The 21,955-nt window shown below is 45.0% G+C and overlaps 1 protein-coding gene across 1 annotated transcript in view; it reads left to right on the top strand.

Annotated features, from left to right (window-relative positions):
- Window positions 1–719: 719 nt before the first annotated feature.
- Window positions 720–21,955, top strand: part of LOC109897242 (proline-rich protein 12) — a 50,292-nt gene continuing 29,056 nt past the window's right edge. The window contains exons 1-6 of the mRNA XM_031833778.1: window positions 720–1,202; window positions 8,815–8,969; window positions 9,231–9,392; window positions 9,533–13,881; window positions 15,075–15,275; window positions 19,672–19,746. Coding sequence (XP_031689638.1) covers window positions 1,120–1,202; window positions 8,815–8,969; window positions 9,231–9,392; window positions 9,533–13,881; window positions 15,075–15,275; window positions 19,672–19,746 — 5,025 coding nt within the window. The 5' untranslated portion in view covers window positions 720–1,119. The remainder of the gene's footprint in view (window positions 1,203–8,814; window positions 8,970–9,230; window positions 9,393–9,532; window positions 13,882–15,074; window positions 15,276–19,671; window positions 19,747–21,955) is intronic.

Here is a 21,955-nt window from a genome sequence, read left to right as displayed (position 1 = left end):
CCTGGGTAGGCCTTCACTGTAAATAAGAATTTGCCTAGTTAAATAAAATAAAAATAATAATAATAGAATAACTTATCTGTGCTTGGAATTGAATACTTTATGCTTGCTATCTAGCTCATTTGAGATGAGAATTAAAATACATTTAAAAAGGCCAATTGACCCTTTTGCCCAAAACTTTTGTCCTTTCTCAATGTTATGAATTTGAGTGATGTTGTGCATTTAGATATTTGGTCGTCACACTCCCTCATCTGATTGGTCGGGTAGGCGGGCCTTCTGAGCCGGTTAGAGATTATCCAATCGCTGATTACTTTGTTTTGTCCAACACCCCTGGCAGTCTCTGACTGAAGTATGTAGCGAACATAGAGCAGCCAAGTAATTCAGTTCGATTCGTCAGGCAACCACGCGGGATACGAGTGTATTACCGTCTGGGAACATCAATCATAGACAATAGTGCAGATCTAGCGCCCACTATCGGCTGCCTAGGCTACCAATATTGGGGAGGGGGTGTGTGTAAATGCATTTTGGAGAGGGAACTGGCAAGCCAAAATATAAACAATAGACACTGTTGCTATAATTGAATCGCCCCCTTTTATTTATATATATATAATTATATATATTCCAAATATTTTAGAAATGCAATACTTCAACAACGTAGGGGACCGGGGATGGTAAGAGAGCGTGCTTCAGTCTAGAGTGATAAATTGGCACCAAATATTTTGATTTGCACAGACTGGTTTAGACTACGCGCTAGCATCAGCTGAATCGCTGGTTGTGCCTAGAAGGACAATAGACATTGAAATATATATAGCGGGCTGAAGAGGGGAGGGAAGGAAGAAACCGGATTTTTGTGGTGGTGGTGGTTGGTGTGACCCCCCATCCACCCCTCCTCCCCTCTCTTTTATCCTCCATATCCCCCTCCTCCTTCTCCTCCCCTCCATTCCTCTCCCCCTCGGTGCTGATCGCCGTCTTGAGGACTTGCTAGTGAATCGGGAGAAATAAACAGACACTGAGCAGAGGGGAAAAAGGATACAGGGAGAGATAGCGTGCGAGAATTTAAGACATCTCCTCCCCCCCCTACCCCTCACTATCTCTCCATCTTCATCCCTTGTCTTTTCTTTAATGGAAAGAAATTATCCTGGTACAGGGTTCGGTGATTTGGGCGCTGGCACGGGATGGAGTTACGAGAGATCGGCCAAGGCAAGGTAAGCATTTGTACCCGTACATGTGCGCCCTCATACATAGGATGCATACATATGCTTGGCTTGCTGTAACAATGCCCATGCCGATAGAGGCAATGCAATCCGTGCTCCCTCTATCGTTCCGTTCATATATATAGATTACATTGTTTGCAAGCGCCAGGTAGGCTATAGCAAGGCTATCAGTATTGTCATTAGCAAGATGGGTGGGGGGTCTTGAAAATGCAAGGAACGCAATTGAGAGTTAATGCGTGATACGGAAGGTAGACCGAGACATAAAAAACGAGGGGGGAGAGGGGCGAAAAGAGGGGGGATGGGTTGGACTTGGGAGGATATAGCTAGCTTTAGCTGGCTAGTGTATAATCAGAAATGGAACAAACATAATTTAATGATATTTGCAGAGAGCATTTGCATTTTTCACAATATGCCATAATTATATGAATGCATACTGCATTAGTCTTTACTAATGCGTAATATGCGTTAAGAGATATATGTTTACAAAGCAACGGTTGGTGCTAATTAACTATACAAACCCAATGTATTTGACGATGCAACATGCAATGTTTGTAGTAAGGCTACTGTCGGCAGTTTACTGTAGCTAGCACACTGTCTACAAATGAAATGGCCTTTATGCTAGAAATGGTGGTGCTGCAGGGTTGGTTCCCCGTCTCACATTCTCGGCAATACACTTTAGGATGAGTGAAGGCTAAATCAAATCAGCTATCATCAAACAATTGAATAAACACTTTCCATAACTTAGCTAATATCATTGATCATCTAGTGACAGCTACTATACCAGTGGATTCTAAGGTATTTTAATTAACTCACTCTGTAAGCACGAGTACATTACATCCCATTATTAAAGCAGCAGCAGTTGCAGCATGGATATTAGTGCAAATCTGTTGCTGTTGGGATAACCCCTAGATAGCTTTAAGCCTCGCAATTGTATTGATGGAAACTTCGATAAATTGGTAACGGTACACCGTGTATAATAACTCTATAACTTCACTCTCAAGTTTACGTGATAGGCGTATTATTAACAGGTGCAATGATAGGTGTATTCCTTTTTTTTTGACACCAACTGCATTTTTATCCATGTGAGAAAAACCTACTAGCTAGCCATTTTGGGGTAAAGTTAGCTAGCTTAAAGGTACAGGTAACTGTTGTCTTTGCTAGCTAGCTAACGTTAGTTGTTCATTTCAAGTTAAATGATTCGGCATATTGACTCAATGCTGCAGGTCATTGGCAACAAAGTAAAAACACAGGAATCGATCATAAACACCAACATACGCCATTAGCTAAAACGATGGCTTGTGTGATGTTTGATAGAACTCGCTACCCGTCTAGCTAAATCATGTTATACGGTATTGAGAGACAAGTTGGCTAACTCTAACCACCGAACGTTAGCTAGCTAACATTAACCCGTTAGCTAAGCTTACGAGCGTACTGTTAAGATATCTCAATAATCTTTCATTTCCGTTAACTGCATTAATTAAAACGGGAATGACATACAGTAAGAACATTAATAGAACGAAATGTTACAATGTTTCACATTTTGTTTCTTAAAATGCATAGTCTCTGTGTTTTAATGAATTGGGGCCTACTTACATGTCAAAGGCTACCCGGGTACGCACATTACCATTCGTCGCCGGGACAACCAAATCAATCTTGCTACAGAACGTACGTTTCATGTAGCAACAGTCTAGCTCGCAGTAAACACCCGGTTTATTTGGATAATTTATTTTTCAAACGCAGATACTGTGAAATTCCAGGTTGGCGATAAAATGTAATATGAGCACAATACCATTGCATAATGGTAGTAAGGGACATACCTCTCAAGTATTAGTCCCACAGGCAAATGTTGCATTCTGACTGAGCGTGTGCTTGGAGTAATTGCTCAATTGCTGGAAGTCATAAAGCCCTAAATCGTGCCCTCTATTACAGTGTCATTCACTGGTAGTGCCATATATTATATTGTCCTTATGAAGTTTTACCATATTTTTTATTTGGGGCCTGAATACTCATTGGTTCCTCACAGATGTAAATGATTAAATCACTGCACAAACAAATCCAAATCTATAGTAATTGCTTATGCAGAATAGACGACTGTATGTAACCTTGGTAACTGACAGTGTTGAGATACATAAAATGCAGTAGGCTACATACAATGTTGTATCTTTGAGGAACCTGAAGGAATATTTAGGCCCCTACATAAAAATCATATATATGATTTATATATGACATGATTATATATATATTTAAAACACTGGTCAGCTGTTCTAGCCTAGCCAGCTGTTTTTTTTATGGCTGAATCCCAGAGTCAAGGGCATCTGCAAGCCCACATGCAGATTGATGTAGTCCTGGTGTTCTTAAGATGACCTCATGCTCCCTTAATGTGGGATTGGCTGGCTGCCTTTTTTGCAAAAAGGAACAGAAACTAGTACTACTTTACTGTTCTCTTACTGTTCTAGGGTAATGAACCTAACCAACATTGGATGACAGTTACAACATATTTTCTCTTCAGCCATATTGATTGAAGTGAATACATTTATAGAAACCTTTATTTTAATGTGCAATACATATTTGAATATGTTAATTACTTGTATGAGTAATTTAATCAGTTCATTGATTGTATGAGACTGGTTGGTTACACCTATTGTGGTATCATACATGTACATGCTTGCAGGTAGCCTTGACAACATTTTGGTAGTCTGGCCCATTGGTAGTCTGAATGATATTGTATTGTAACTACAGCAGAGTTCCAAAACAATGCCCTCTGCTGCAGTCAACTAACCATAGCAATAATACAAGTAGAATACATTTGTTTAGCTCAGAATCTCCATACCAAGCTCTTACCTGCACTTACTAGTACCAGACATGTCTGTAGAAGACAAATATCTAGTGTATTAAACTAGTGAGCATATTATCATCATACAACCACCCGGACAGAACGGCAGGGTGAAATGAACTGTGGTTGATTGCGAAAGCAGTCTTAATGAAGGATTAATAGCTCCCCCTCCTTTATTTATCCCCTCTCTCACAATCTTGAGGACTGCAGCTCACTCCATCATGGTTATACGGCCTGACAGAGAGTTGGAGAGAAGGTGAGGGTGTGGGAGAAGAGACATAGTGAGGGTGGAGGAGAGGAAAAAAGAAAGAAGCAATGGTTGAATTTGGAAGAGAGGAGAGGAGATGTAGGGAGGAGTGGAGAGAAGATGACCGGTTGAAGAAGGAGGAGAGGAGATGATGGAGAGAGAAGAAGAGTGATAAGGATAGGAAGGTGAGTTGAGCAGTCGTAAGAGTAGTCTGTAGAAGGGGAGAGAAAAGATTGGGAAGAGTTGGAGAGGTTGTGCGCTCATTTGAAAAATACATCTGAGCAGTACAAGCACTCAACTAAATACATACTATTGATTAATTTGCTCTGCACATTGAATTCTCAATTTACATATATTCTGGGAAAGTCGAAGTACTGAGCCTGACTGCATCTGGTTCTAGTATATAGTGTCTAGTTCCAGAACTAGAGGCCGACTGATTATGATTTTTCCATGCCGATACCGATTATTGGAGGACCAAAAAAGACGCTAACGATTAATTGGTCAATTTTTTTATTTGTAATAATGACAATTACAACAATACTGAATTAACACTTATTTTAACTTTAAATAATACATCAATAAAATCAATTTAGCCTCAAATTCAATTTGGTTTAAATAATGCAAAAACAAAGCGTTGGAGAAGAAAGTAAAAGTGCAATATGTGACATGTAAGAAAGCTAACGTTTAAGTTCCTTGCTCAGAACATGAGAACATATGAAAGCTGGTGGTTCCTTTTAACATGAATCTTCAATATTTCCAGATAACAAGTTGTAGGTTGTAGTTATTATAGGAATTATAGGACTATTTCCCTCTATACCATTTGTATTTCATTAACCTTTGACTATTGGATGTTATTATAGGCACTTTAGTATTGCCAGTGTAACAGTATAGCTTCCGTCCCACTCTTCGCTCCTCCCTGGGCTCGAACCAGGAACACAACAGCCACCCTCGAAGCAGCGTTGCCCATGCAGAGCAAGGGGAACATCCACTCCAAGGCTCAGAGCGAGTGATGTTTGAAACGCTATTACTAGCTAGCCATTTCACTTCGGTTACAAGATTGGATCCCCCGAGCTGACAAGGTGAAAATCTGTCGTTCTGCCCCTGAACGAGGCAGTTAACCCACTGTTCCTAGGCCGTCATTGAAAATAAGAATGTGTTCTTAACCGACGTGCCGAGTTGAATAAAGATTAAATAAAGGTGTCCAAAAATATTGATTTCCGATTGTTATGAAAACTTGAAATCAACCTCTAATTAATCAGCAAATCCGATTAATCGGTCGACCTCTATCTGTCACGCCCTGGCCATAGAGAGGCTTTTTATTCTCTATTTTGGTTAGGCTAGGGTGGGCGTTCTATGTTCTTTTTTCTATGTTTTTGTATTTCTTTGTTTTTTGTCCTATGGTTCTCAATCAGGGACAGCTGTCTGTCGTTGTCTCTGATTGAGAACAATACTTAGGTAGCTTTTGCCCACATGGGTTTTGTGGGTAGTTGTTTTCTGTTTTGTGTTGCTGCACCTTACAGGACTGTTTCGATTATCATTTCTTTCCTGCACTATGTTCTTTTGGTATTTTCTCGTGTTCTGAGTTATTAAAATAACATGAACACTTACTACGCTGCGCATTGGTCCGATCCTTCATACTCCTCGTCAGAAGAGGAGGAAAATCGTTACACTATCCAGAACTATTCATTTCAATGGAACCAGTTTCTTAAACATAGAAATCCACATTTAGGGATCAGGGTTCAGTTTGATATTTTAGCATTTAGCCATAATTATTTCTAGTTGTTAACATATTATGAAGATTTCAATAGAATATATGGATGTGTCAAAATCAAGAATACTGAACACACTGATGGGTCATATTCAGAGAATGATTAAACCCCCACACACACACTTTGATTCCTGAGTAAGAGAGTGGCGTACGCTAACCAAGCCGTGGTTAAACTTAGCGCGGAGGAGGAGGAGTCAGCATCCGACACACTCAGACAGTCACCACACTTTTATCAATGAAACCACTATGGGTCTTGCCTCACCACTTTGTTGTCCAGCCATAACCACTCGCCTCTGCTGCTAGCTGTCTATGCATGTCTGGGGAACAGCATTTCCAATCAGCTAAGGTGGTTAGCCACAGAGTCACACGATTGGTTGATTGGTAGATTTTTTTAACCTTTATTTTACTAGACCATTTGTATTTCAGTTAAGAACAAGTCAGTTAAGAACAAATTCTTATTTTCAATGACAGCCTAGGAACAGTGGGTTAACTGCCTGTTCAGGGGCAGAACGATAGATTTGTACCTTGTCAGCTCGGGGATTCGAACTTGCAACCTTTCGGTTACTAGTCCAACACTCTAACCACTAGGCTACCCTGCCGATTGGTGGCCAATCAACATCACATTACACTGAAGAGAACCAAAGGGTGATACAGCAGTTTTCTCGTTTGAGCAAAATACCATCCTCCGTCCTCTCTCCTCGGGGACCCGGAAACCGATGAGTGGTCGAGGAGTGTGTAAATTCGCTTGCAGGCAAACATAAGACAGTCCTCCCCCCATAAGCATTTCGCTATACTCGCAATAACATCTGCTAAGCATATGTATGTGACCAATAAAAATGTATTTGATTTGATGGCCTCATTTTGGCGAGGAAGCATATAGTAACTTGAGAAGTGTATCCTACCTGAATCCTTCACGGAAGAGTTTTGAAATCACACCCCCTTTGAATCAACTATTGTTTTATCGATGGAGAAAAGCATGCAAACATGCAAAAACAATATGCTACTTATCCTTTTATCTATAAAAGGTCTTGCACTGGCTTAATTGTTTTCATCAGTTTATACATTTAATTTGGGATTCCACCCTGTAAACGTAATTTGCCTGATGACGCGCGATTGGAGAAGGAGAGTCTCATTTCATACAAGCCATTTTCATCCACTTTCCCACTCCTCGCTGCCTCTCCTCAATTTCCTTTGACCTTTTTCAAAAGGAGGCGAGAGAGGACAGAGGAGAGAGGACGCAGGAGGCGAGCAAATCTAATTGATAAAAGGCCATGGTTATCGGGCAGTTCAAAAATAGAACCACAGGACTTTAAAAGTTAACAGTTAATAATACTTTCTTTATGCATAATAGTTTTGAGTGTATTCCACATTAATGAATGAAGGAAAGAATATAATTTAAATGTAGAGACTACACTGCACTGTAGTGTGGTGATCTCATGACCATGCCCAACCTTTGATTTCTTGACTCTGTGGAGATTTTCTGTTCTCTGAGACTCTGGTTGCATCCCAAATGGCACCCTATTGCATCCCAAATGGTACCCTATTCCTACATAGCGCCATACTTTTGACCAGGCCATTTAGAACACGGTCTCAATGTTTGGGTGTTGTTTTTCTCCTCTGTGCAAGTAAGTGATTGGAAGTGGGGGTGATTGTTAAAAATCTTTCTTTTCATTCAGACTTTCATTTGAATGTTGCTCCCAGTTCTATTCAGAGGCTGATATTGATGAACAATACCTTATTTTGAGTGTTAGGTTACCCTGTGTAAAGTGCAAGGCTCAGATTTTATATGGTGAGGGCTGGAAAGGGCGATATTGCCTGTATACAGTATGGAGTATACCCAAGTAAACAACTCTACAAGAGAGTATAGGTAGATTAGAAAGGTAATCCATCACCAAAGCCTGGGAGACTGTCAGCCGGGACCAGAATGCATTGTTGTTGTTGAGGCTTTGTGGTTAGAACAAGATTTTATCTCAAGTCGGTGTAGAGAGCCTTGCATTTGCTGATTCCTTCACACTACCACTAAAGGACACTTTAGACATTTTTCCATTTGCCATTTTTCCATTTGCCATGCCATCACCATTTTGTTGGATGTTTACAGTTATTTTGGTTGGGAAATTAACTATTTATTTGTTATTTGATAACAGGAGGTGTTATGGAAAATCCTGTAAGCTTTCAAGAAAGTAGCCGTATCTAGGCCTAATTGATGATGATGGGTTATCAGTAATATCCTGTACGCACAATACTTCTCTTGCCTCACTATTCGTATGCAACCCTCAAATTCAGATCTTGACCTCAAAGTCAGTTTTACTGCTTTTTTTGTTCTTCTAGTAATCAGGGACTGAGTTAGACCTGGGACATCAGGTCGGGGGAATCAGGTTGAAAAAAAACCCAGCATTACTCTGGACTTCGTAGAGTAAGATTTGAATACCCCTGGTAAACAACACGAGTATCCCAATTCGGATGTATCAAGCCTGCAGCACTTCTGGTTTTCATGATTGATTGATTGAAGAACTATGAGACAGCATTACATACATTCACCCTATAATCAGAGATTGATTCTGACCTGAGACACTAAGTGAGTGGACTCTGGCCAATCAATTAGGCTACATTAATCAATCAATTATCTACCAAAGTGAAAAGAAAAACAGCTGTACTGCAGATCTCGATAGCAGGATTTAGATAACCCCGATATAGAAGAATAATGCATCTTTTCATTATGATTCATTTTTCTCCCCTTTCTCCCTTCTTTCCTCAGCCTGGTGTATGGGAGTTCTAGGTCCTCCCATCCGGACTCAGAACTGCTCCATCGCCAGGCTTATGGCACACCCCACCCTCTGCAGGGCTACGCAACCAATCACCATCCTGGCAGCTCTGGACAGGGCGGGGCATGGGGGGCTGGGCGGAGTCTAGGTAAGGGGCCGGGCTAATATGAACCTTGATTCAAATGTAAAATTGAGGTCTCTGCATGATGCCAAAAGGTTGTCATATAGAATGTTAGTATACCTGTTATTACAGTACAATATTGTCCTATCCTATACACAGTCAGGGAGAATGTACATTTTTCTCTCTATCAAAGTGTTTTTGTTTAGATTAGACTTTTATTTAGATGAGTCACTTTAAACAGAAAAATGTGGGTGGTTGAGTAAATGCTTTTGTGTCTATGTCCTCTAGGCTTATCTGGGCTGTTTGATACTGGGCTACACCATGCCAGTCCCTCTGGTCCAGACCCATCTGTCATGAACTTGATTTCAGCACTAGAGTCCCAGGGTCGGCAGCCACCCCCCTCAGCCTCCTCTCTCCTCTCCCAGTTCCGAACACCCTCCTGGCAGACTGGTGAGTGCAGGAGCCAGTCATGAGTAATGCTCAAGTACAACTCGAGTCGTGTTCATCATTTTCTAAGTGTTATGAAGGATAGCAGCACATTTCTAATAATCTCTGTTACTTGTCTTTTTCTCTATCTCCATTTCCCATAGCGATGCACACTCAGCCAGAGCTCTTCATCGGGTCTGGCTCCTTCCCCTCCTCCTCCCTCTCGGCCTACCAGCACCCAGCCTCCTTTTCCGGGCGGTCCTTCCCTGGCTCCTCGCTCTCCCTCCAGGACTCCCCCACCTTCAGCCCCACGTCCAACGGCCTCCTGTCCCCCCACGACCCCCTGCTGCACATCAAGACACCCTCCCAGTCCAGCCTGGGCTTCGACCGTCTACTCTCCTCGCAGGGCGCCGCCTACCGAGGGTCGCAGGACCCCACAGGCCCGCCGCAAACCTCCTCCTCGTCAGGACGCCACCTACCCCCTCCCCAGTTTAACCTGCTGTCCTCCCAGCTCCAGGACCAGTCCTCCCAGTTGTACAACGCCTCTGTGTTCTCATCGGCACCAGCCCCCCCGCCACCCCAGGAAAGGGCCATCCCACGGCAGGACAGCGTGATCAAGCACTACCAGCGCTCCTCTCCGGCTCAGTCGCAGCTCTCCTCCTCAGCCCCCCATCCCCTGCAGCACTACCTCAGCTGTGGGGCATCGGGGTACCAGCAGATTTCCCACCACCGGCATGGAGGGGTGTCCTGCAGTCCGCTGGGGGAGCAGAGCCCTTCAGCAGACCCCAAACCCTCCCCCCGTTCAGACCAAGTGTACCGCCCCATCATCCAGACCCCGTACACCTCCTCAGCCGCCTCCTCGTCAGGGTCAGGTGGAGGTCTAGGGAAAGGGGCTAAGAACTCCAGCTCCAGTAGTGGCTACTCCTCCTCAGGCTCCTCGTCGTCCCGAACTCCCCACACCCCACCCTCAGCCTCCTCGTCCTCCTCAAACTCCAACCCTAACCCTTCCTCCAGCTCTTCGTCTGCCCCCTCCAGACAGCAGCCCCCAACTCAGTCGGTGCCCCCTCCCCCTCCAGTCTCATCCTCCCCAGCCCAGCAGCCTCCTCCTAAACCCTGCCTGTCAGCATATGGCTCCCCTGTGGCCCCCGTCAAGCCCACCGCAGGCCTCCCTGGACAGACACCTCCACAGCAGCAGTCATACTCACCCAGCCAGCCCCCTCCCTCACACCTCCCCTCCCACCAGCCCTATGGGGGCTTCAGCTCCCCCCAGGACCTGACCTCTGGCCCTGGGAGTTCTGGGAAAGGGTATGGAGGACTAGGGCCAGGAGGCCGCTCCTTCTCTGCCGAGGTGGTCTACGGGACGGACTCAGGATACGGCTCGCTGCCTACCTCCCTTGGGGGAGCAGGCAGTCCCTCGTTGGGATACGGTGGCCCAAGGCACTCCCCTGCCCTCCTGGGGTCTGGAGGGGGTGGAGGGTCAGCCGGCAGCGGGGCAGGGTCCGGGGCTGGTGGAGATGGATCAGGAGTTGGGGGTGCAGGATCAGGATCAGGTGGTAGCAGCTCATACCACCTCCCTGACTCCAGCCCTTCTCCCTCCAGCATCATTCGACCTGGGCTGCACTCTCCTGCTCCCGCCCGTCCTGCCCAGTCCCCCGGGGGAAACAAATACCTCTCCTCCGTCCTCTCCCCTGCCTTCCTGTCCTCTCCGCAGGGCTACCCCGACACCCGAGGCCCCCAGCCTCAGTCCTACCACCCCACGCCCCCCAAGCCCAAGCCAGACACTGACATGCTGGGAGTAGAGTGCTCCCAAGATGAGGAAGATGACGAGGACTTCCTGATCCAGCACTTGCTGCATGCCCAGAGCCCTGCGTCCCACCCGTCCCAGCACCACCCCCAGCAGCAGCCGCCCCAGTCCATCACTCAGGCCAGGGATGGGGGCAAAGGTCTGGCCTACGACCTGAACAAGGCCTCTGAGGAGCGCTACCACCTCCAGAGCGTCATCCGCACCAACAGCGCCACCAACAGCATGGTTTCCGGTACTGCAGGTAACGTCAGCGGAGGTGGCCTGGAGAGCCAGCTGGAGATGTCTCTGAAGAAACAGCAGCAGCAGCAGGCCAAGAACGAACAAGGGCTGTCTGGAGCAGGGGCCAGCGGAGGAAGAGGGGGGGCAGACTCCCTCTCACATCCCAACCCTCACGTCCCCTATCCGCAGCAACACGACTCCCTCGGCTCAGTTGTGCAATACGGCAGGGGCGACCCTTACTCCCAACACCCTCACTCCCAGCACCCCCACCATCCCTCGCAGGTCCCCTCACATCCCCAACACACCCAGCACTCTCAACATGCCCACCCCCACTCCCACATCCACCCTCACATGGAGCTCAAAAAGCCTCCCGACCAGTCCGAGCTGCCATACCTGCGGAAGACACCCGAACTGCAGCAGCAGCCCCGACAGCCCCAATCCTCCCTTTCCCTCATGGACTCCCCCCCAAACCAGCCCCAGCAGCCTCCCTCTGCCCACATGCTCCAGTCTGTTCTGTCCCACACTACCCGCAACAAGATGGACACCCAGCAAGCTGCTTCTCAGCAGCAGCAGCACTCCATGAGTCAGCAGGCCATGATGGGGGCAGGTGGAGAGGCAGAGCCTGGGGGACAAGTGGGGGTGGATCCCCAGCCCCAGGCTCAATCCCAGCTGCAGCTCCAACTCCAGTCACAGGCTATGGAGGCCCACTACGGCCAGAGCCAAGCGAGCCAGAACTCGGTTTCTCCTCTGGACATGCTGGAGCGCACCCTGTCTCGGGCCAACAGCAGAGACAGTGGAGGGGCCGCGGATAGAAGTGGGGTGGGGGGAGGAGATGGGGGCAGTAGTGACGGACACAGACAACAACAGCAGCAGCACAGGCTGCCGTCTCATCACCACTCCCAACAAACTGCCTCCAAGCTTCACAACTTCCTCTCCGAGCCAGACCTGGGCATAACCACACCCTCCCACCTGCACCACCTCAACCCACACCACCCCCACGTCCATCACCAACAGCAGACCCACCCACACCACCCCCTCCCGCACATCCATGCCCACCACCACTCCCACCACCTGGAGACCAACGCAGGGCCCCAGCAGCAGCCTCCGCCCCATCAGAGGGACCAGGAGCCCCAGCTCTGCCAATCCCAGTTGGACCAGCTCAAAGAGCACCAGTTTGACAATGTGAGCCCCGTGGGGAAAGCGGGCCAGAACCAAGGTCAGCAGCAGCAGCACAGGTTTGTGCCTCTGACCTCCATCTGTTTCCCAGACTCCCTCTTACAGGATGAGGATCGCTCCTTCTTCCCCGGCATGGAGGATATGTTCTGCTCTGATGACTACTCCAAGTCGAGCTGCGCCGGGGGTCCTGGGGCAGGCCAAGGGGTCCAGGAAGGTATGTCTGAGGCACGTGGACAGGGACCAGACAGCATGGAGGACGTCAAGACCAGTGATGGAGGAGGTGTGTATGATGTGATGGGTCACCATGGTGACCATGGTTACGGGTACTGCCACGGCCTCACGGAAACAGAAAACAGCACCATGCATCTGGACCTGGACTCCCTGAAAACCCATGAGCTCCCCTCCACTGTGAACACAGAGCAGCTCGGCCTCATCCAGTCCCAGACTGGCTTGGGGGGTCCAGAGGGAGTTCCTGGGGACAGCTCCGCCAACAAGATGATTGGGGGTACGGGCGTGGGTGGAGGTTCTGGTCTGGCCGGGCTGACGTCGCCTATCTTCTGCTCCTCCCGACCCAAGAAGCTGCTGAAGACCAGCTCCTTCCACCTGCTGAAGCAGCGCCGCGACCCGCAGCCGCAGGCCAAGAAGAACTACGCCCAGGAGTACGAGTTCGAGGGCGACGAGGACAAGGCTGATGTTCCCGCTGACATCCGCCTGAACAGCCGGCGGCTCCCTGACCTCCTCCCCGACCTGGTGTCCAGCTGCAGGAAGGCTGGAGGAGGAGGGGCCTCGGGGATGGGCTCCCTCAGCCCTCTGATGGGTGACCTGGACTTCTGCCACCCGTCCGGCTACCCCTCCCTTGGCCCCCCTCCACATCTCCTACCCCACGACGGGCCCAAGAAGAGGGGCAGGAAACCAACCAAACCCAAACGTGAAGGGCCACCTCGGCCCAGAGGGCGCCCTCGCATCCGCCCGCTCCCGGAGCCGCCCTACTGTAGGGGGCTGATGGGAAATGTAGGCGGGGAGACACGCAGGGGTCGTGGGCGGGGTAGGGGGCGTGGCAGGAAGGAGGAAGGGATGATAGAGATGCACCGAGACATGAACAAAGTTCCCGACCTCCAATATCAGCAACAACAACAGCAGTTCCACCAACAACAGCACTTTCAACAACAGCAGCACCAACACCATCACCTCCAACCGCAGCAAAATCTACAACCTCAACATCAACAGCAGCAACAGCAGCAGCACCTACAACACCTTCATCAACAACAACAAGCACAGCATCCACAGCACCATAAAACTTTCAAGCCTATCAAGGTAAGGGAGACATGAGCAGAGTGATATCATGTTTAGATAGTGAGTTGTATGGACTCCGTAAAGCTTACAGTGCCTTCAGAAAGTATTCATACCCCTGACTTATTCCACATTTTGTTGTGTTATAGCCTGAATTCAAAATGGATTACATTTAAAAAAAAAATCTCATCCATCTACAGACAACACCCTATTATGACAAACTGAAAACGTGTTTTTAGAAATCTTAGCAAATGCATTGTTAATGAAATACAGACATGAATACAGACATAGGTGTTCACACCCCTGAGTAAATACATGTTAGAAACTTCTTTGTCAACGATTACAGCTGTGATTCTTTCTGGGAAAGTCTAAGAGCTTTGCACACCTGGATTGTACAATATTTGCACATTATTCTTTTTAAAATTCTTCAAGTTCTGTCAAGTTGGTTGTTGATAATTTCTAGACAGCCATTTTCAAGTCTTGCCAAAGATTTTCAAGCCTATTTAAGTCAAAACTGTAACTAGGCCACTCAGGAACATTCAATGTCGTCTTGGTAAGCAACTCCAGGGAATATTTGGCCTTGTGTTTTAGGTTTTTGTCCTGCTGAAAGGTGAATTTGTCTCCCAGTGTCTGTTGAAAAGCAGACTGAACCAGGTTTTCCTCTGTGCTTTTTTATCCTCCAAAAAACTCCTAGTCCTTGCCGATGACAAATATACCCATAACATGATGCAACCACCACCATGCTTGAAAATATGCAGACTGTAATGTGTTGTGTCCATGCAACTTATTATGTGACTTGTGAGACTTGTTAAGCACATTTTTACTGCTGAACTTATTTAGGCTTGCCATAACAATATTTATTGACTCAAGACATTTCAGCTTTGAATTGTTTATTAGTATGTAATTAATTAATTAATTCCACTCGGACATTATGGGCTATTGTGTTATTCAGCCTGTAACTCAACAAAATGTTGAAAAAGTCAAGGGGGGTGAATCCTTTCTGAAGGCACTGTAAAAAATCATTTGTGTTATTTCCTCTCTTCCCCCACTAACTCTCTTTCTCTCTGCATTGTTTCTTCCTCTATCTCTATACCCCTCACTTCAACTATCCCTTTCTTTTCCCCTCGCCATTCCCCAAATACCCTCATTCCTCCTGTCTCTTTTCCTCTTTTCCCTACACCCATCACTCTTCTCCATCCCTTCTTTACATCTCTCAGATCAAGCTGCCTATTCCCTCTGTGTCTCCCTCTGACTCCTTGCTAAGGACAGACTCCCTGTCCAGCACCGACCCGGTTCTCTCTGACGGATCAGTAGGCTCGGCTCCCTCCCTGGGCCTGAGTCCTGGACCCACTGCTGGGATGGACATGAACATGACCAGGAGCCAGGAGAAGATGAAGCAGAAAGCTCAAGCCCAGGAGGTGAGTGCATCTGCCTTTGTCTTTTTTGGATTCTACCTGCTGTTTAGATGCCTTTTTCCGTAAACTTAAAAAAAAAAAAAATCACCTTTATTTAACCAGGTAGGCTAGTTGAGAACAAGTTCTCATTTACAACTGCGACCTGGCCAAGATAAAGCATAGCAGTGTGAACAGACAACAACACAAAGTTACACATGGAGTAAACAATAAACAAGTCAATAACACAGTAGAAAAAAGAAAAAAAGAGTCTATATACATTGTGTGCAAAAGGCGTGAGGAGGTAGGGAAATAATTACAATTTAGCAGATTAACACTGGAGTGATAAATGATCAAATGGTCATGTGCAGGTAGAGATACTGGTGTGCAAAAGAGCAGAAAAGTAAATAAATAAAAACAGTATGGGGATGAGGTAGGTAAATTGGGTGGGCTATTTACCGATGGACTATGTACAGCTACAGCGATCGGTTAGCTGCTCAGATAGCAGATGTTTAAAGTTGGTGAGGGAGATAAAAGTCTCCAACTTCAGCGATTTTTGCAATTCGTTCCAGTCACAGGCAGCAGAGAACTGTAACGAAAGGCGGCCAAATGAGGTGTTGGCTTTAGGGATGGTCAGTGAGATACACCTGCTGGAGCGCGTGCTATGGGTGGGTGTTGCCATCGTGACCAGTGAACTGAGATAAGGCGGAGCTTTACCTAGCATGGACTTGTAGATGACCTGGAGCCAGTGGGTCTGGGTCACATCGTTTGTGGCCAGTGTTTGCTTGTTTGCAGACTTTTTTGTACAGCTTTGACAGTGCTACTGATAGTAGTGGTGGCGCTTGGCTTGCACGTGCAAATTCAGAACACACAACATTCTCTAATAGAATGTTATGACATGTCAAATGAAGCATTTATTTAACGTGTCAAATAGTGTTATTGTCAAATTGTGCTATTTGACGTGTGTCTTTTTTGACACGCAAAGACCCAAACGCGTTCCATAGTATGTCGTGAAGCTAATTGCAGTGATGCTAATACTATGTAACTCCGGTAGGGCAACATCTGAACAATAGCGCACTTGGTAACATTAGTGTTTACTGGTGCTCGATCAGTTGCAAAAGCCAACATCACCCCCGACAGAGAAGGGTTGATTGTCAAGGGCAAGAATTCCATTATCTTGGCGTTAATGGATTTCGCCTTTTGAGTTGTCTCGCTGAAATGTTCTTACTCTTTCAAATGACTGCTTGACTTGTTGACTGCTCGATCCACACAGCAGACATTGTGGGCTGGGTTAGGAATGCTGTGTTGCAGGTGCAGCGCAAAATTTCCCGTGGCGTCATTACGTCATGTACGTACATAATATAGATATGCACGTCAGCTTTGACATTGGTTTTTCACATCGGCCTTAAACTAGACATCGGGCCGATACCGATGTTGGCATTTTTAGCTAATTTCTGACGATTCCGATATGTTCACCGATATATCGTGCATTGCTAGTGAATACTATTTATTCACCTTTTTATTTTGTAAATAGTACCTATTACGTTATTATTGTTTGCGTTAATGTTTACTTCACTCACCATCTGTCATTTTGACCAGTGTTCAGCTTTATCCCAACTTATTTACCACTACATGTACATCCTTGGGCAAGGGTGATAGGGAGGCCTCTCTCTATTGGACACTAAGGGATAGTTTAAGAGAATCAGTAGTGATGCATTGCTATGATAATTTTTTTTGTTTAAAGATAACAATTTTGAATATCTCATCAGCAATGATGTTTATTTTTCTATTTTTCTACTGAACTCGCTGGTCAGTACTTCACTGTTGATTTGTTGTTATGCACTGTAGCTAGAGTATCTGAGGTTTTGAAAGAGATTTCTTCTCATTAGTGGGTGTACCTGATATATGTTTCTAATTATTCATGTTCGGCAGAGCTTCTCATTACAAAGTGAGAACGACAAAGTTATTTGAAGTGTAAATCTGTCTGTCATGCACATAGTGTAGGAATTGTAATTTTTTACTTATGAAAAGGGTTGGGGGTTTGGATCACGTCAAATCAGTAATCATTTTACAATACATATTTTTGGGGATTTGACGCTCTGTGGTGTGTGACCAAACCTGAGAGTTTTCTCCTCTTTCTTGTCACATTATACACACCAGCTTGGGAGGGAGGAATCACTTTATTTAAACTTACATTTAAACTGACAAACCTTTTGCATAGAAAACTGAAATATTTCTGATATGAACAACTAGTCCAAAAAAAGAACTTGGACATCTACTAGATGTGATAATGAGTATGTGTTTAATCTACATCTGACTTTATATATTTAAATTCAGCATATATAGTATACAATATTTACAGTGCCTTCAGAAAGTATTCATGCCCCTTGACTTATTCCACATTTTGTTGTGTTACAGCCTGAAATCAGAATGGAAGTTTTTTTTTTAAATCTCACCCATCTACACATAATGCCCCATGATGACAGTGAAAACATGTTTTTAGAAATGTTTGCAAATGTATTGAAAATGAAATAAAGAAATATCAAATTTACATAAGTATTCACACCCCTGAGTAGTGCCACGCCTGCTCCCGCTCTTCCTGCCCATCATTACGCACCCCTGTCACCATCATTACGCGAATCAGCACAATATTGGACTCACCTGGACTCCTTCACTTTGTTGATTGCCCCTTCTATATCCGTCTGTTCCTCAGTTTGTTCCCCGTGTAAGCAAACTAAACTTTGTTTTTCCATGTCCAGACGCTGTCCGTGTTCTGTTTCATGTCCGTGTTTATTAAATGTTCACTCCCTGTACCCAGCGTCTGTCCTTAGAGTTAGAATCACCTTTGGCAATAATTACAGCTGTGAGTCGTTCTGGGAAAGTCTCTAAGAGCTTTGAACACCTGGATTGTACAATATTTGCACATTATTATTTTTTAAATTCTTCAAGTTCTGTCAAGTTGCTCAAGCCGATTTAAGTCAAAACTGTAACTAGGCCACTCAGTGTCATCTTGGTAAGTAACTCCAGTGTAGATAGCCAAGTCACTTAAGAACAAATTCTTATTTTCAATGACGGCCTAGGAACAGTGGGTTAACTGCCTTGTTCAGGGGCAGAACGACAGATTTTTTACCTTGTCAGCTAAGGGATTCAATCTCGCAACCTTTCCGTTACTAGTCCAACGCTCTAACCACTAGGCTACCTGCCGCTCTGTGTGGGGTACAGAGATGAGGTAGTCATTCCAAATCATGTTAAACACTATTATTTCAGTGAGTAAATGCAACTTCTTATGTGACTTTTTAAGCACATTTGTAGTCCTGAACTTGCAGTATTTAGGCTTGCCATAACAAAGAGATGAAATACTTATTGACTGAAGACATTTCAGCTTTTAATTTTGAATAGATTTCTAAATATTTCAAAAAACACAATGCCACTTCGACATTATGGGTTATTGTGTGTAAGCCAGTGACACAAAATCTCAATTGAGTCAATTTTAAATTCAGAATGTAACGCAACAAAATGTGGAAAAAGTCAAGGGGTGTGAATACTTCCTGAAGGCACTGTATATTTATATTCGGTATTTGTATAATAATGGTCGGAATCTCATAGGAAGTCATTAAGATGGTACATGTAATACCACATTTTCCTAACATCTACATGGCCCTTTTCCAGGTGCATTGCATTACAGTGTAGCAGCAGCCAGCCATGTATGATAATAGGGGGGGGGGGCTTTTGAATGTATTTCTTATGTTGGGGTGGAGATCGATAAGATGGATTCTTTTTGTGTGAGTTTGATGTTCTGGATTCCATCTGTTGATGTCTGCGGGTTGGTCATGGTAAAAGTAAAATGGCGGCTGTTGCCTCAGCAACAGGGAGAGTGTGGACTCAGGAAAGTGGCCAATGAAATGAACAGTGTACATTTCTGTGCGATTTGCAGGGATAGGGGGGAGAGGAGTGGAGTCGAGTGGAATTGCGGTTGCAATTGTAAAAATATACTGGTGTCAATTGACTGTAATGCCTTTTTAACATAATGCAATAAGTTTAATTAATTGAAGAGATTATACAACATTTTCACAGTGGTGCAACAAAGACTGTTGTTGAGTCTTAATCAAGTGTGCTCAGATGTCCATATTATATGATTTGAAGCGGGTTGAACAGTCAAAACAGTGGCGACCGGTTTCCTCACGTCACTCTATAGAAAATGGAATATAACCTCAACTAGACAACAATGCAAAGTCAATCAGTCAATTCACCAATCATCAATTGAATCATTAATTAAACCTCTCTTGTAGCACACAGCAGTGCCGATATGCCAACAATGTAAATGTTACCCCATGAAACAAGCTGGCCGGACACTGCCTTTAATTGAATATGGGTTTAGTTTTTTGAACATATGATTAATGTATTTTCTTTGTGGCCTCCACAGATGATGTGGGAGAGGGACATGGATGAGCAGCTGACCCCAGAGGCTTGGGCTGCCATGCAGAAGCTCTCCAACATGGTGAGAAACCTCAATCCGTCCCTAGCTACACCTAATATCTCACAGTATCATCTATAATTCATTACTGATATTTCACAAGTCATATAACTCAGAGATCCCTTCAGCGCTGGGAAACTCGCCAGGCAAGAAGGCTGCAGGGAAGGCTCTACCTCAGTCAGAACAGTGGTGGGCTAACGTTGACTGGAACACAAACATCCAAAGGAGAGTTTATGTGTGTAGTTAGATATTGTGGTTAGTGGAGCATAAAGATAGAGGGGCATAGGGCTCCACAAATGATATTTCAAGCTTTTCAAGAGTAAAGTTGGGGAAAGACAAAAGAGAACCACACATTGGTGTGTGTAAGTTTTTAACAAACATTTAAGGTGCAATTTTCACAAGTATGTGGGTCATTTTCACAACTCTATTTTCGATTGACTAAGTACATACAACAAAGAACTTCACCAAAATACTCTTTCAATTTGGACACATATTCAATCTAAGTATCTGGTTTTCAAAATGCAATATTCACTTGCCTTTAGATATTATGTTCTTGTCATTTTTTAACACCACAACTATCTCTTAATTAATCAAAGTGCTCCAAACTGATAACTACTGAACTAAAAGTATGCTCATGCCCCGTTACTGTAGCTTACATAGTTTGATAACTTCTGAAAACTACATTTCTATATTTTTCCCTCATAAATGTATCAAATTGGCATAAATTTAGGTTGGAGGGTAAAACCAAATCATATACAGTGGGGCAAAAAAGTATTTAGTCAGCCACCAATTTCAATGAAGCAATTTCAGGTCTGATCATCAACAAAAAGCTTTGCTTTCCACTACACACAATAACAAACTTCTATATTCACACTAAAATCAAACACGAATGTTCTGAACTGCATTTTGATTGGACTACGAGTGAACAGTAGAAGAGAGCTGCCATCCGGTCTCCTGTGGGTATTACATGTTGATTCTTCAAATACCACCTCGTTAGAAATTAGCCAAGACTGGCTTCTACTGGGGTTTACAAAGTTCCAATGATTTCAGGTATCAAATTAAATACAATTACACAAGCAGAAAAATCATCATGAAAGCCAAACTAGAATTACAGCCAAACAAATGTAAAATGCAAGTTCTCCCACTTAAAAATATGAGAAAGGCCTGTACTTTTCATCATAGGTACACTTCAACTATGAATGAGAAGAAAAAAATCCAGAAAATCCCATTGTAGGATTTTTAATGAATTTATTAGCAAATTATGTTGGAAAATAAGTATTTGGTCAATAACCAAAGTTTATCTCAACACTTTGTTATATACCCTTTGTTGGCAATGACAGAGGTCAAATGTTTTCTGTAAGTCTTCACAAGGTTTTCACACACTGTTGCTGGTATTTTGGCCCATTCCTCCATGCAGATCTCCTCTAGAGTAGTGATGTTTTGGGGCTGTTGCTGGGCAACACGGACTTTCAACTCCATCCAAAGATTTTTTATGGGGTTGAGATCTGGAGACTGGCTAGGTGTTATGGCTTTCTTCCGTCGAAGGAGAGTCGGACCAAAATGCAGCGTGGTTAGTTCGATACATGTTTAATAACGAAAAAACACGAACAAATCAAAAACAACAAACAGAAATGTGAAAACCTAATACAGCCTGTCTGGTGAATACAAACACACTGAGACAGGAACAATCACCCACGAAACACTCACAGAATATGGCTGCCTAAATATGGTTCCCAATCAGAGACAACGATAATCACCTGACTCTAATTGAGACCCGCCTCAGACAGCCATAGACTACGTAGACACCCCACAAAACCCCAAGACAAAAACACACCACAATAACCCATGTCACACCCTGGCCTGACCAAATAAATAAAGAAAACACAAAATACTAAGACCAAGGCGTGACAGAACCCCCCCCCCCCCCCTAAGGTGCGGACTCCCGGACGCACCTCAAAACCATAGGGAGGGTCCGGGTGGGCATCTGTCCATGGTGGCGGCTCCGGCTCGGGACGTGGACCCCACTCCATAAATGTCATAGTTCCTCCCCCTCGCGTCCTGGGATAATCCACCCTCGCCGCCGATCATGGCCTAATAGTCCTCACCCAGAACCCCACTGGACTGAGGGGCAGCTCGTGACTGAGGGGCAGCTCGGGACTGAGGCAGCTCGGGACTGAGGGGTAGCTCGGGACTGAGGGGAAGCTCGGGACTGAGAGGAAGCTCAGGACTGAGG

This window comes from Oncorhynchus kisutch, linkage group LG10, assembly GCF_002021735.2.
Source record: "Oncorhynchus kisutch isolate 150728-3 linkage group LG10, Okis_V2, whole genome shotgun sequence".
NCBI lineage: Eukaryota > Metazoa > Chordata > Actinopteri > Salmoniformes > Salmonidae > Oncorhynchus > Oncorhynchus kisutch.
The sequence above is the reverse complement of the archived record's forward strand: the minus strand, read 5'-3'. Positions and strand labels throughout refer to the sequence as shown.